At 52.0% G+C, this 15,749-nt stretch overlaps 1 protein-coding gene across 1 annotated transcript in view; it reads right to left on the bottom strand.

Moving 5' to 3' along the window:
• Window positions 1-4,205: 4,205 nt before the first annotated feature.
• The window catches only part of LOC140728907 (complement component C7-like), a 101,630-nt gene continuing 90,086 nt past the window's right edge, over window positions 4,206-15,749 (bottom strand). The window contains 4 exon segments of the mRNA XM_073047995.1: window positions 4,206-7,951; window positions 8,483-8,667; window positions 14,091-14,187; window positions 15,400-15,588. Coding sequence (XP_072904096.1) covers window positions 7,776-7,951; window positions 8,483-8,667; window positions 14,091-14,187; window positions 15,400-15,588 — 647 coding nt within the window. The 3' untranslated portion in view covers window positions 4,206-7,775.

The following is a 15,749-nucleotide window of genomic DNA, read 5'->3' as shown; positions in this document are numbered from 1 at the left end:
TCAGACACTAGGTGGCGCTCCCTCCGCACTGTCGCATCACACATTCCCAGGGTCAGACACAGAGTGAAGCTCCCTCTACACTGTCCCATCACACACTCCCGGAGTCAGACACAGAGTGAAGTTCCCTCCACACTGTCCCATCACACACTCCCGGGGTCAGACACTAGGTGGCGCTCCCTCCGCACTGTTGCATCACACATTCCCAGGGTCAGACACAGAGTGAAGCTCCCTCTACACTGTCCCATCACACACTCCCAGGTTCAGACACAGAGTGAAGCTCCCTCTACACTGTCCCATCACACACTCCCGGGGTCAGACACAGAGTGAAGCTCCCTCTACACTGTCCCATCACACACTCCCGGGATCAGACACAGAGTGAAACTCCCTCTACACTGTCCCATCACACACTCCCGGGATCAGACACAGAGTGAAACTCCCTCTACACTGTCCCATCACACACTCCCGGGATCAGACACAGAGTGAAACTCCCTCCACACTGTCCCATCACACACTCCCGGGATCAGACACAGAGTGAAACTCCCTCTACACTGTCCCATCACACACTCCCGGGGTCAGACACAGAGTGAAGCTCCCTCTACACTGTCCCATCACACACTCCCGGGGTCAGACACTAGGTGGCGCTCCCTCTACACTGTCCCATCACACACTCCCGGGGTCAGACACAGAGAGAAGCTCCCTCCACACTGTCCCATCACACACTCCCGGGGTCGGACACAGAGTGAAGCTCCCTCTACACTGTCCTATCACACACTCCCGGGATCAGACACAGAGTGAAACTCCACCTACACTGTCCCATCACACACTCCCGGGGTCAGACACTAGGTGGCGCTCCCTCTACACTGTCCCATCACACACGCCCGGGGTCAGACACAGGGTGAAGCTCCCTCTACACTGTCCCATCACACACTCCCGGGGTCAGACACAGAGTGAAGCTCCCTCTACACTGTCCCATCACACGCGAGTTGAGTAACTGACGGGAAAAGTTTGTACTCGACAGTACCTTGCTGGCTCGGTGCCAGGAATTCCAACACCAGGAATTCCAACGTCGGTCCTGCAGAACTCCAAGCCGTGAGAGGTCGAGACGTCTCAAACGATGCTTCGGCTGTGCTACCCAGTTGGCAGCCGTCAACAAACCAAGTCCAAACTGGCAGAAAAACTCCAAACGAAGCTTCCACACTAACCCAGCCACTCACTCACATGTCTAACAGACATTTCAAACCACCTCCAAAGTATCTCACAAACTTAATACTGTACAGTAGTTTTTCCTCAATTTCACCCAGCTGAATCAGAACAGCTCCACACTGTGTCTGACCCCAGGAGTGTGTGATGGGACAGTGTGGAGGGAGCTTCACTCTGTGTCTGACCCCGGGAGTGTGTGATGGGACAGTGTGGAGGGAGCTTCACTCTGTGTCTGACTCTGGGAGTGTGTGATGGGACAGTGTAGAGGGAGCTTCACTCTGTGTCTGACCCCGGGAGTGTGTGATGGGACAGTGTAAAGGGAGCTTCATTCTTTGATTGGCAGTGTGGTGGGAGCTTCATCCTGTATCGTATAAATGATGAGATTATTCTATCCAAGGGACATGGGCTTCATAAATTGAGCCAGTATTTAGTCGTTGATCAGCTTCACTCCATCTTCAAGAAGTGATGTTGAGTTGCGGCCGCCATTCCCATCCCAACAAGTTGGTGCATTGCCTCCTCTTCTGTCACTCTGAGGTTGGAGGGGCAACGCGTATTCCAACCTGATTGCAAGAATATCGATTTCTCCATCTTCTGGTAATTTCCCCGTCCCCCTCACTTTTCTCACTTCCCCATTCTGGTATCTTACCTCTTCTCACCTGCCTATCACCTCCCCCAGTGTCCCTCCTCCATTCGGTTCTGCTGTGGGCCTCTCTCCTCTCATCACAGAATCCTCCACCGATCACGTCCCAAATTCTTACTTCATCCCCTCCCCTTCCCCCACCCACCCGGCTTCTCCTATCTTGTCCTCCTTCCCCTTCCCTTCCTTATTCTGGCCTCTTGCCCCTTCCTTTGTCCTGATGAAATGACTCGGCCCAAAACACTGACAGTTTATTCCTCTCCATGGTTGAGTTCCTCCAGCATTTGTGGAATCTGTCAGCTGTTCGCGTGTCCCCTCTGCTGGCCGGGCCGAGGTTAGTGGGGACAGGCCAGTGACCTGTGCCTCCGGTCTAGTGAATTGACCCTCCCGTGTGTCCGTGTTCACCGAGACCACCTTCAGTTCCGTGTCGTGTTTGAAGCGCTGGTGAACGTTTGCGGAGATTCCTGGCAGCTTGTCCCGCGCCAGGTCTCCCTCTACCACACGCAGTCTCCCTCGCACACATACACACTCACAGTTTATCTCTCTCACACACAGTCTGTCTCTCTCCTACACACAATCTCTATCAAACACAGACTGTATGTGTGAGACAGAAAGAGACTGTGTCTGTGAGAGAGAGAGAAAGACTCTCACACACTCTCTCTTTCACACGTCTCATACACAGTCTCCCTTTTACATGTACATACAGAATACACATACACACCACCTCTATCTCACAGACAAGTCTCTCTGTCTCACACCCAGACTCTTTCAAACACACACACAAGCTCTCTCTGTCTTACACCGTCTCTCTCTTTCACATACACAGTCTCTTTTTTCCCCTCTCTCTCCCTCTCTATTTCTCTCTCACACCCAGAGACTTCCTGTCATTGTCCGATCCATGACGTCCGCGTTCCGGTTCACGGTCCGGTCCATGGACTCCAGACTCCGGGTCTTCTGGCTGTCCGTTGTTTCAGTTGGGCTTAATCACAGGCACCTGATTCTCATATTGAGGCTGGAATATAAGTGGCCCTGGGTTCTAGTGTGGTGGCTGGTTTGTCTTGTCAGTATCCTGTCCTTGCCTCTGTGGGGTTTGTCTTGTCAGTATCCTGTCCTTGTCTCTGTGGGGTTTGTCTCGTTGGTATCCTGTCCTTGTCTCTGTGGGGTTTGTCTTGTCAGTAACCTGTCCTTGTCTCTGTGGGGTTTGTCTTGTCAGTATCCTGTCCTTGTCTCTGTGGGGTTTGTCTGTCAGTATCCTGTCCTTGTCTTTGTGGGGTTTGTCTCGTTGGTATCCTGTCCTTGTCTCTGTGGGGTTTGTCTCGTTGGTATCCTGTCCTTGTCTCTGTGGGGTAAGTCAGGCCGTCCTTGCCGTTACTTTACGATGGGATCTGTCTCTTCCTGTCCTTGCCTCCGTTGGGTAAGTCAGGCTGTCTTTGCCGTTACCCTGAGGCTGGACTGTTCCCTTCCTTCCCTCTGAAGCCAGGCCTGAAGCACCTCGGGCAACCCAGCCTGCATTGCTGTCAAGTTCAGCCGCCGGAGTGAGACCGGAGCCTTGCCACACCAACAGAAGGAACTATCTATCGTTGAGCTTGGAACTGTCTCTTTGTGTCCCTGTGTTTAGTGTTTGTGTATCAGTCCCGGCCCTATATCGTGTTCCCAAGGAGGGGTCCCGGCTCTGTGTTCAGTGTTCCTGTACCAGTCCAAGGCTCAGTGGAGGTTCTATTCCGTGTCCAAGTCCAAGTCATAGCCTAGGCCCGGAGTCCTGGTCTCGTCCAGCTACGCCTCTCCCCGCTTCTGCTTTGCTCTCCCTCGATCAAGACCAGGTCTGAGCTTCATGTCCTCATCCAGCCCTGGAGTCCTGCGTCCTGCCCCCACGTCGAGTCCTCGCCTGGATCCGGAGCCCGAGTCAAGACCCAGGTTCCGGGTCCCTGTCCTTGTCCAGGTTCCTAGTTCTTCATCCAGGTCCCACTTTCCTACTCTAGTTCTAGCCCATGCCCTGTCTCCTAGCCTCATCCAGGGCCTGTGTCTTGTCCAGCATCGTTTCTTCCCTTCTTCCCTTGCTTTCTTGGTACACCTAGTCCTCTCCCTAGTACTTCAGTGTCTGTGTCTTTCATTTGGGTCTGTTCCCAACGTCCACCTTATGACACTCCGTTTCTCACACAGACACAGTCTATCTGTCATGCAGTCTCTCCCTCTGTCTCTCTCACACAGACATGCACAAAATCTCTCTCTCAGACACACAGTCTCTCCCTCCCCACTCTCCCCTCCCTCCCCCACCTCTCCCTCTCCCTGTTCTCTCCTCCCTTGCTTTTCCCTCCCTCTCCCTCCCCTCCACCGTCCGTGAAGGAGTCTCCAGTCTGTGCAAACTTGCTAAGGTGACTGAACGTTTATTGTGAGGAAGGGTGTCAGTGACAGGGGGAAGAATGGACTGGACTTTCGCTGAGAGCCACAGCGGCCTCTCGGGGCCAACCAAAGGTGCTTTTTACTTGGTGAGATTTGTTTTTTACGATCCAAAGACAACTGAACTCCAAGAACGGTGGGTACCGCAGGGCTCCCTCAGTGAGCTGCTCGTTGATTGAAGTAGCTGGACTGGTGTCAGCGGCAGGGCCGGTTGGAATATCAGGGGAGCCGGTCGGGATATTGGGAGGGAATCGGTCAGGATATTGGGGGAGTTGGTCGGGACATCGGGGAAGGAGTCGTTTTGGTTTGGAAGAGTTGGCCAGGATATCAGAGGAGACTGTCTGGAAAGTGCTGGGCAAACTGAAAGGTCTGAAGGTGGACAAGTCACCTGGACCAGATGGACGACATCCCAGAGTCCTGAGAGAGGTTGCTGAAGAGATAACGGATGCATTGATCATGATCTTTAAAGATTCACTTGGTTCTGACATGGTCCTGGACGACTGGAAGATTACAAATGTCACTCCACTCTTTAAGAAGGGAGGAAGGTAAAAGATAGGAAATTATAGGCCAGTTAGTTTAACCTCAGTGGTTAGGAAAGTGTTGGAGTCCATTATTAAAGATGAGGTTTCGGGGTACTTCGAGACTAATGATAAAATAAGTCCAAGTCAGCATGGTTTCTGTAAAGGGAAATCTTGCCTGACAAATCTGTTAAGAGTTCTTCGAGGAAGTAACAAGCAGGGTGGACAAAGGAGAGACAGTGGATGTCATTTACTTGGATTTTCAGAAGGCGTTCGATAAAGTGCCTCACGTGAGGCTGCTTAACAAGATAAAATCCTATGCCATTACAGGAAAGCTACAGGCATGGATAGCGGAATGGCTGACAGGCAGGAGGCAGCGAATGGGAATAAAAGGGGCCTTTTCAGGTTGGCTGCCAGTGACTAGTGGTGTTCCTCAGGGGTCAGTATTGGGACCGCTACTTTTCACATTGTTTGTCAATGATTTGATGGCTTTGTGGCAAAGTTTGCAGATGATACGAAGATAGGTGGAGGGGTAGGTAGTGCTGAGGAAGCAATGCGATTCCAGCAGAACCTAGACAAATTGGAAGAATGGGCAAAAACGTGGCAGATGGAATAGTGTTGGGAAATGTACGATAATGGATTTTGGTAAATGGAACGGTAGTGTAACACCATGGTTCATGTTTACTACTGTTACGCTGTATGTATCTCATTTTGAGCCCCTTGTTTTCAGCTTATGTTTGTGTTATTGTTTAAGAAAGGAGAAATGTGTGCCATCCAATTAGAATCGTTGGATTCAGGGGAGGGACACAGAGGTTGGGCTTGGGGTTTTTGTTCGAGAGGTGATGAAGAGAGAAGATGCTGGGGAGAACCAGTCAAAGCGTACGATCCCGTGGGAGACCCGCTTGTCCCAGGCGGACCGTGAGCGACATTCGGAAGCTGATGTGTGCTTTCACGTTGACCGAGGGCCTGGTGCGTGAGCGACAGAGAAGTTCAAGATGAGCTCCAACTTGTGCACGTTTGACAGTTTAATTAGAATGGGCCCTTTTCTTTTTGTTATTCTGCACTAACCCTTCAGTGAAGATCCATAAATATAATTCATTTAATCGTATGCAGTGTAACGTCTGTTATTTCTTGGCATTAATTTGAAACAGGGTAGTAAATGACACAGTATCCACACAAACTGGGGTTTAGGGTGGGATCGAGGCACCTCAATCTCACGAGTTTGGAGATTGTCTTCCCTAGGCTTACGCAGCCAAGGGAACCAGGGTGTTTCAATGGTGCAGATTATTATCTAACTGGGGAGAAGGTTCAAACATCAGGTGCTGAGGGACTAAGGGAGTCCTCGTGCAAGAAGGTTAATTTACAGATTGAGTCTGTGGTAAAGAAGGCAAATGCAATCTTGGCATTTTAAAAAAAACCTACAGCACAATACAGGCCCTACAGCCCACAAAGTTGTGCCACACATGTTCCTACCTTAGAAATTACTAGGCTTACCCATAGCCCTCAAGCTCCATGTACCTATCCAAAAGTCTCTTAAAAGACCCTATCGTATCCGCCTCCACCACCGTTGCCGGCAGAACGTTCCACGCACTCACCACTGAGTAAAAAATTTCAAGGGGAACAGAATGTAAAAGCAAGGGGATAATGCTGAGTCTTTATAAGACACTAGTCAGGCCGTACTTGGAGTTTTGTCAGCAGTTTTAGGACCCATATCTCAGAAAGGATGTGTTGTCTTTGGAGAAACTCCCGAGAAGGTTCACGAGGATGATTCCGGGAATGAGGAGCGTTTGGCAGCTTTGGGCCTGTACCCACTGGAATTTAGAAGAATGCGGAGGGATCTCATTGAACCCTACTGAATATTGAAAGGACCAGATAGGGTGGATGTGGAGAGGATGTTTCCTCAGGTGGGGGTATCCAGAACTAGAGGGCACAGTCTCAAAATTGAGGGGCGACCCTTTAGAACAGAGGTAAGGAGGAATTTTGTTAGCCAGAGATCAGTGAATCTGTGGAATGCTCTGCCACAGACCGCTGGAGGCGAAGTCCGTGGGTATATTTTAGGCAGAAGTTGATCGTTTACGGATTGGTCAGGGCATCAAAGGATATGGTGAGAAGGCAGGTGTATGGGGTTGAATGGGATCCAGGATCAGCCACGATGGAATGGTGGAGAAAACTCGATGGGCTGAATGGCCTAATTCTGCTTCTATGTCTTATGGTCTTACAACTGGAAAGGAGATGGTTGGGATATCGGAGGAGCCAGTTTGGGTCCGGAGGAGCTGACCTGGCTGCAGTCCATGTTGCAGCCCGCTACTCAGAAACGTCGGATTTGGTGCAGTAAAACCGTGGGAAATTGCCTCGGACGTTACACTTGATATTGCAGGACACCGTTGGACAGTGATAATGTAAGTTGCCACGGGCCTGTTACCCTCGTCTGGCGGTGGGACAGGCAACATGGGAGCTGTGTGGCCTCAGCTGTAGTGAGAACTAGGCCTCAAGCCTTGGGCTAGCCGGCTGCTGCAGACCAGGTGAGAGACGTGGAAGTGTTACAGCATGGCATCCGCACTCGGCTGTGGGCCTGTCATTGCTGCCCCCTGTGTTTGAGCTGTGGAATCACGTTGCCGGGAGACTCTACCATCGATCGCTGGACATTGTCACTCGGTCCTGGACTATTTATGTTTTTGTAGAGTGAATTTGCTTCTTTACTCGATATTTTGAATGTGCTATTCTACCTGCTTTGCCCCACTGGCCCAGAGTGCTGTTTCGTTCGCTGTGCCCATACCTGGTTAAATGATAATTAACTTGACGAGGGAGGGTGAGGCTTGGAGGCAGAAGGAACGAAGGTTTGAGGGGGAGGGAAGGTAGGATGTGGAGGTTTGTGGAGGGAGTTGTTGGGCTGTAAGGAAGATGTGGGTATTGGGTGGTGGGGAAGGGGGTAACGTGTCAGCCTAGAGCAATGGAGAGGTGTGTTGCGGACTGTGCCAGGGGCACGAATGGTGGGCAGTGTAGGGGGAGGAGGTGCCCGGTGGTCAGGGGCAGGGATGCGAGGCGGTGAGGTTGAAGGCTTGACCCCGACACCGCCGGACAGCGGCCTGACACTCGCTAAGGGTCTGCTCACCCTCGCTGTCCTCCAGCTCGGCACAAAACTCAATCCCCAGCTGTGGACACTCCGCCAACTCCGAGCACACACAGCTGCCACTCTGGGCTGTAGGGAGAGAGAGGGGGTGAGGGAGAGAGAAGAGAGGGGGAGAGAGAGAGAGTGAGAACTGTCATCAAATACCAGCCTTGACCCTCAGCACACCACTGTCCCAGGACACAGGGAGACCCTACTCAGCCCACCTATCCTTCCACAATGAGACTCTCTTCACCACATCCATCCTCCCACAGTGAGATTAACTCCCTCCTAATGTTCCCTGCATTCTTACTGCCCCTTCCTCCTTACCATTTCCCTCGCACAATGACATCAGATGTTTCCACTCCACACCTCCCTCAGTACCACCCTACCACAGTGTGACGCTCCCTCAGTATCACCCCTCCCACAGTGTGACCCTCCCTCTGTACCACCCCTCCCTCAGCGTGACCCTCCCTCGGTACCGCCCCTCCCACAGTGCGACCCTCCCTTTCTACACCCCTCCCACAGTGTGACCCTCCCTCGGTACTGCCCCTCCCAATGCTTGTGTCTGGAGCAGTGTTGGAGGGGCTGCCCCTCAGCAACAGGCTGACGATTGATCCGTACCGTCACACGTCTCCCAGGGCGCGCAGGCCCCGCAGCGTCTGGCCATAGGGGCTGAGGCCGGGCAGTCTGCATCTGCAGCCAAGTCGAAGGCTCGGCCCAGGCACTGCAGCGACTGTAGTTTACACCAGGTTAACAGCATGTTACGGCCGCTCCCTCTGTCCCTCACACAGACTGGCAGAGAGGCACTGAGGAGAGAGAGTCCGATCCGGATTAGAACCAGGTTCAATATCACTGGCACGTGTAAGGAAACTTGTTGTTTTGTGGCAGGACATTGCAGTACATAATTAAAAACGCTCGGAGTTTGGTGTTCAGTTCAGACATCTTGTGTAAGCACATTTGTACGTTCTCCTGGAGTGCACGTGGGTGTTCCAGTTTCCTTCCACAGTCCAAAGAAGTTCTGGACTATAGGGTAATTGGTCACTGTAAATTGTCCTGTGATTGGTTCGTTCGTTCATTATGTGCCACGTCGTATGACATGGGCAATCACAGTCTTTCCGTGACCATGTTTGTTCCTGGCAGATTTTACTGCAGAAGTGGTTTGCCATTGCCGTCTTCTGGGCAGTGTCTTTACAAGACAGGTGACCTCAGCCATTATCAATACTCTTTGGAGATTGTCTGGTATTGGAGCTCACATAACCAGCACTTGTGATCTGCACCGGCTGCTCGTACGGCCATCTACCACCTGCTCCCATGGTTTCACGTGACCCTGATCCAGGGGAGGGAGGGGGAGCTAAGCAGGTGCTACACCTTGTCCAAGGGTGACCTGCAGGCTAGTGGAGAGAAGGAATGCCTCACACCTCCACCCAGCCACCCACTTCTAACCACTGATTAGGCTAGTGGGGTGATTTAAGTTCTCCTCTCCCTCATTCGCTGCCTTCTCACGTGTCTAACAGCATCTATCGTATCTGCCTCCCCCACCATCCCCAGCGGCAGTCTGCACGCAGAGTAAAAAGCCTTGCCTGTGTAAAAAAAAACTTGTTCCCCCTTCATCCTAGAAGCTTGCCCTCAAGTATTCGGCATTTCTGTCCATGGAAAAAGTTTTAAAATCAGGTTTACTAGTATGCATGTATGTATCTATTTGTTTATTTAGAGATACAGGCCCTTCTGGTCCACCGACCTACACAGCCCATCAGCCTAATCACGGGACAATTTACAATCAACAATTAACCTCCTAATTGGACTGTGGGAGGAAGCTCACACAAAGGCACTGGAATTGGACTCCAAATCCCAGAACAGCCCAAGCTGTAATCGTGCCGCACTAATGCTGCCTACATTGTGAAACTGTTTCGTGCCAGTAGTACAGTGCAAGGTAGATGATTACTATAAGATCTAATAAAATAATGCAAGAGAAAGCAATAATTGTGGAAAGTTGTGCCCACAATGGAGCAGCTGAGTTTACAAACCACTGTAACGGCTGTGCATTGGAGTCTCTGCGATTCTCCTGGCAGAATAATCGAGTTACCTAATTAGTCTGTTGTGCTCAGTTCTGGTCGCCTCATTGTAGGAGATGTGTGGAAGCTTTAGAGAGAGTGCAGAGGAGATTTACCAGGATGATGCCCGGATTAGAGAGCATGTCTTATGAGCAAAGGTTGAGCGAATGAGGGCTTTTTTTCTCTATGAAGTGAAGGAGGGTGAGAGGTGACTTGATAAACAGATACTTTATTGATCCCAACGGAAATGACAGTCTCGCAGTAGCATTACAACAGCACAGATACACAGATATTAGAAGAGAAGCAAGGAAGATTAATAAGTTACCTCAAACAGTCTGACAGGAGGGGGGGGGGGCATCATTCCTCGGCTATAGGTTGACTCATTATACAGCCTAATGGCCGAGGGTAAGAGTGACCTCATTTGCGCTCTTTGCAGCAGCTCAGCAGTCTTAGTCTATTACTAAGAGTAATTAGTTTATTACAAAGAGTGCTCCTCTGTTCAGCCAAGGTGGCATGCAGAGGGTGAGAAACATTGTCCAGAATGGCCAGGATTTTCTGGAGGGTCCTTTGTTCTACCACAGCCCCCAGTGTGTCCAGTTTGACTCCTATAACAGAGCCAGCCTTTCTAATCTGTTTATTGAGCCTGTTGGCATCACCCATGTTGATGACATTGCCCCAGCTCACTACTGGCATAGAAGACTGTACTGGCAACACCAGACTGGTAGAACGTGTGAAGGACAGGCCTTCATGCTCTAAAGGACCTGAGTCTCGTCAGGAAGGTGAGGTGACTCTGGCCCTTCTTGTACACGGCCTCTGTGTTGATGCTCCACTCAAGTCTGTCATCCAGGTGCATCTCAGGTAGGCATAGGTCCTCACATCTACGTCACCATCAAAAGTAACAGGGGGCAAATGCAGGTTTGGTCTTCCTAAAGTCCATCACCATCTCCTTTGTCTCACTGATGCTGAGCTGCAGATGATTCAGCTTGCACCAATTGACAAAGTCCTCCACCAGGGCCCTGTATTCATCCTCCATTCTCCCTCTATTGCTGAGTCATCAGGGAATTTGTGCAGAAGACATGACTCAGTGTTGTATCAGGAAGGGAGCCAATACAGTGTTCTGTGGGGTCCCAGTGCTGCTTATAGCCATGTCTGACACACGGCCCTGAAGCTGCATGAACTGTGGTCTGCCAGTCACGTGGTCATTATCCAGGATACAATGGAACTGCCAGCCTGCGTTGAATGGAGCTTTTCCCCCGGCAGTGAGGGCCGTACGGTATTGAAGGACTTGAGAAATGAAAAGACACGATCGTCACGGTGCTGCCCAGCTTATCCACACGGGAGCAGACTCTGTTCAGCAGGAAGATGACAGCATCGTCAACTCCAACGTGCTCCCGGTCAGCAAACTGCAGGGGATCGAGGCCTGATCTGACCAGGGGCCGGAGGTGAGCCAGGACCAGCCTCTCTAGGGTCTTCATGCTGTGTGAGGTCAGGCCACTGGACGGTAGTCATTGAAGATTTTCATTTGGCCCTTCTTGGGTACCGGGAAGTGGGTACATGATGTTTTCCACACAGTCGAAACCCTTTCCAGGCTGAGACTCAGATTGGAAATGCACTGGAGAACTCCACACAGCTGATCAGCACTCTCCTTCAGGACCCTGGGGTTCACACCATCTGGTCCCATTGCTTTGCTGCGTCTGAGTTTCCCCAGAGCCCTTCTCACCCGCTCAGTAGTGAAGCTGAGTTCATGATGACTGGGGATTGGTGGAAGGAGGGGGCAGGGGGAGGTGAAGATCGGGACAGTAGCAGTTGGGGTGGATATAGGGCAAGGAGGGGATATAGACAGTGGAAGCCTGTGTTGTTTATCCATGTGTCAAACTGGAGGGAAGAGGAGGGTCCTGAGAGAACATTGGGTGCCTCTGCACCTGGTGGTGTTCTGAGGGGATTGTGAACAGGAGGGCAATGGTCAAACCTATTGAAGAATTGGTTTAACTCATTCGGCCATTCACGGCTGTACTCCGAGATTCTACAGCTAGGCTGATTGAAGCCAGTGATGTTCTTCATGCCTCTCCACACCTCTTGTGGAATACCGTGGATCTGTATTCATCTTTAATATTTGCTTACAGGAGATCCCGTGTTTTATTTTCTGATAATTGACAAACTGATTGAAGGTGGGTAGGGTTGTAGAGAGAGGTGTGGTCGAAGTCTCCCGATGCTGCAATGAACACATTGGGGTGTTGAGCCTGGAGTCTCACGATGGGAGTGTGTATGTCACACGTAACATTGGGACTGTGTCGGGAAGGCAGACTGTAGACAACGAGCAATATGGCGTGCCTGAACTCACGGACACAAACTCACAGCAGCCAGTTCGATGTCCACACTGCAGATTCGTTCTTTCACAGAAATGTGACCGGGATTATACCATCTGTTATTCACAAGCACAGCAAGCCCACGTTCCTTCTTCTCACTGCACTGTAGATGAACTCTTTCTGCTCGTATCTTTGACAGAGGTGTACGAGGTGGTAACAGGCAAAGATCGGACAGCCAAAGATTGTTCCCAGGGCGGAAATGGCCGTACCAGGAGGCATAATTTTAGTGATTGGAGTAAAGTTTAGGGGAGATGTCAGAAGTATGTATGTTTTTTTACACAGAGTGGTGGATGGGTGGAACACCCTGCCTGGGGTGGTGTTTGAGGCAGATACATTGGGGGCATTTAAGAGTCTCTTGGACAGGCACATGGATGATAGAAAAATGACAGGTTTGATCTTGGAATAGGTTAAAAAGTTGGCACAACATTGTGAGCCGAAGGGCCTGAAGTGCACCATGATGTTCTGTGTTTATCCAACCTGTGTCCCTAGGAGCTTTATAAAGTCGATAATTTTGTAGACTTTATGTGTTTATAATGTTATGACCCCAGCCCCCTCCTTTGTGAGATTCGCAAGAGTCCTAGACAAGGGGGAGACGTGCTGAAGACCACGTTCCCCTGGGAAGCAGAATAAAGCGACTCTTTGACTATTGTCTCATGAAAACCACGTGTAAAGCCCTCGGGCAAAGTGGGCTGGTCGCTCAACAAGACAAAAACCTCGGACATAGCCATTGTCTTTATAAAGTCGATAATTTTGTAGACTTTATGTGTTTATAAACATAATCATTTTATGACCTTTTCCCACCCACCCTGGTGAATCTGTTGGGAGTTTTAGAGGCCACTGAGATCCAGAAGGAAAACTCTGATCTCAAACCTCGGCTGGATGGGCAACATCTCGCTCTCTATATCCCACTGCCCCAGACTGTGTATCACACAGACAGGCAGGACGTAACGGCCACGGTCGACCCCGACTGGCAAAGAGCCTCACTGAGATTCGTTTGTAATCAGGAAAAGACTGAGGTCTGGTTAATCTGTCTGTCTGTCTGCCCAGGGACAGCTGGTGTATGTCACTGAACGCCGGCTCGCAGAAAGCCAAACATCGAACGCAGGAACATGAACAGATATCCTTCTCCAGTCAGCAACCATGCCGGTGAGACCTCGCTGCAATATTGTGTTAGGCTCAGTCTCCCGGACGGAGGGGGACACCGGTCACCCGGACGGAGGGGGACACCGGTCTCCCGGACGGAGAGGGACACGTGCTGGACGAATGGCATAAAGAGCCACCCCTTCGCTTCCCCTCCTCCCTCACCCATCATCCTTCTCCCACTCCTCACTCCCCTTTGCCCCTTCTGTCTCCTCCCTCTCCCATCATCCTTCTCCCACTCCTCATTCCCCTTTGCCCCTTCTGTCTCCTCCCTCACCCATCATCCTTCTCCCACTCCTCACTCCCCTTTTGATACCTCCCCTTCCAGTCTCCTCCTTCCCCTCTCCCACCTCTCCTCTGCCCCTCCTGTCTCCCCTTTCTCTCTCCTTTGCCCCTCCTGGCTTCCCTTCCTCTCTCCTATTTCCCCCTCCCTCTCTTCCTCCTCCTCTCTTCCTCCTCCTCTCTTCCTCCTCCTCTCTTCCTCCTCCTCTCTTCCTCCTCCTCTCTTCCTTCCCCCTCCCCGCCTACCCTCCCCGCCTACCCTCCCCCTCTGCTACTTCCCTTCTCCCCTCATCCTCATCCTTCTCCCCCTCCACACCCCAGTTCTCTCCCCCTTCCCCCTCCTCTCCTACCCTCCCCTCGCCTCTCCCCACCTGTGGCTTGCTGCCATACCTGCACTCGTAGGGCAATTTGCAGACACACTCCATTTGCACGAGCTTCTTCCATGGGGCACATTGAGGTTGTGGACTGACCTCCTCCTCCTCAGGGACTGAAAGGAAACAGGAGGGAGTCCTGAGGAAGGTGTCAGTGAGGCTCCAAGTGTCCTGCCCACATCCCAAGGCTCTTCCAACCCCTCTCAAGCCTACACTTGGGGAGTGTGAGAGCTGCCCTGTCACTGGTGACACTGGCTGTGAACACGTGACCATGGAGACCGGGTCGGGCAGCATCGACAGGGGCAGGAGGGTGTTTCGGGTGGAGACCCTCCATCAGGAACTGGGAGGGTAGAGGAGAGAGAGGTGGTGTAAGGAGGAGAGGCGAAGAGGTGCAACAGGGACTGGGAGGTGATAGGTGGATCCAGGTCAGGTGCAATGAGGTGATAGGTGGATCCAGGTGAGGTGCGACGAGGTGCTAGGTGGATCCAGGTGAGGTGCGACGAGGTGATAGGTGGATCCAGGTGAGGTGCGACGAGGTGATAGGTGGATCCAGGTGAGGTGCGACGAGGTGATAGGTGGATCCAGGTGAGGTGCGATGAGGTGATAGGTGGATCCAGGTCAGGTGTGACTAGGTGGTAGGTGGATCCAGGTGAGGTGTGACTAGGTGGTAGGTGGATCCAGGTGAGGTGTGACGAGGTGGATCCAGGTGAGGTGTGACTAGGTGGTAGGTGGATCCAGGTGAGGTGTGACGAGGTGGTAGGTGGATCCAGGTGAGGTGTGACTAGGTGGTAGGTGGATCCAGGTGAGGTGTGACTAGGTGGTAGGTGGATCCAGGTGAGGTGTGACTAGGTGGTAGGTGGATCCAGGTGAGGTGTGACTAGGTGGTAGGTGGATCCAGGTGAGGTGTGACGAGGTGGATCCAGGTGAGGTGTGACTAGGTGGATCCAGGTGAGGTGTGACGAGGTGGATCCAGGTGAGGTGTGACGAGGTGGTAGGTGGATCCAGGTGAGGTGTGACGAGGTGGATCCAGGTGAGTTGTGACTAGGTGGATCCAGGTGAGGGGTTGGTTGGTAATAGATAGATCCGGTAAGGAATGGGGAGGTGATAGGTGGATTCTGATGAGGGGAATGTCTGAGTTACGAGGCTCGAGGAGTGAAGGAAAAGGTGAACACAGAGTAAGTGACCCTGTGTGGGTTTGTAGGAGAGGGACAGGTACACGGGGCTCCATTCCCCTCTCTGCCTTCTCATGCTTTGGGATGCCCCTCAATCTGACCAAAGACGAAGGAAGCCCTGGAGGTTTGGGAAGGGACGTGACGCTGGTGACTCACCTGACTCACACCTGGTTTCGTGTGGATTAGGGTCCCAGAGCAGACTGGGGCCACACGTGATGCTGGTGGGACCATGCAAGGCCAGGGACGCAGAACAGGACAGGGAGACCCTCTGCCCAATTTTGTGGCTGGGTTTGGAAGGAGACACCACCACTCCGGGGCCCACCACGGGTGGGGCGCATTCTGTCCCTGCAATAGGAGAAACCATCACAGCACAACGTATCTCCCGAGAGAATCCCAGCAACACCTCCCCCACCTCACCCCAATTCCGTCCCTCACCCTGCAATAGGAGAAACCATCACAGCAGAACATATCTCCCGAGAGAAACCCAACAACACCTCCCCCACCTC

This window comes from Hemitrygon akajei, chromosome 6 (genome assembly GCF_048418815.1).
Source record: "Hemitrygon akajei chromosome 6, sHemAka1.3, whole genome shotgun sequence".
NCBI classification, from domain to species: domain Eukaryota; kingdom Metazoa; phylum Chordata; class Chondrichthyes; order Myliobatiformes; family Dasyatidae; genus Hemitrygon; species Hemitrygon akajei.
The sequence above is the reverse complement of the archived record's forward strand: the minus strand, read 5'-3'. Positions and strand labels throughout refer to the sequence as shown.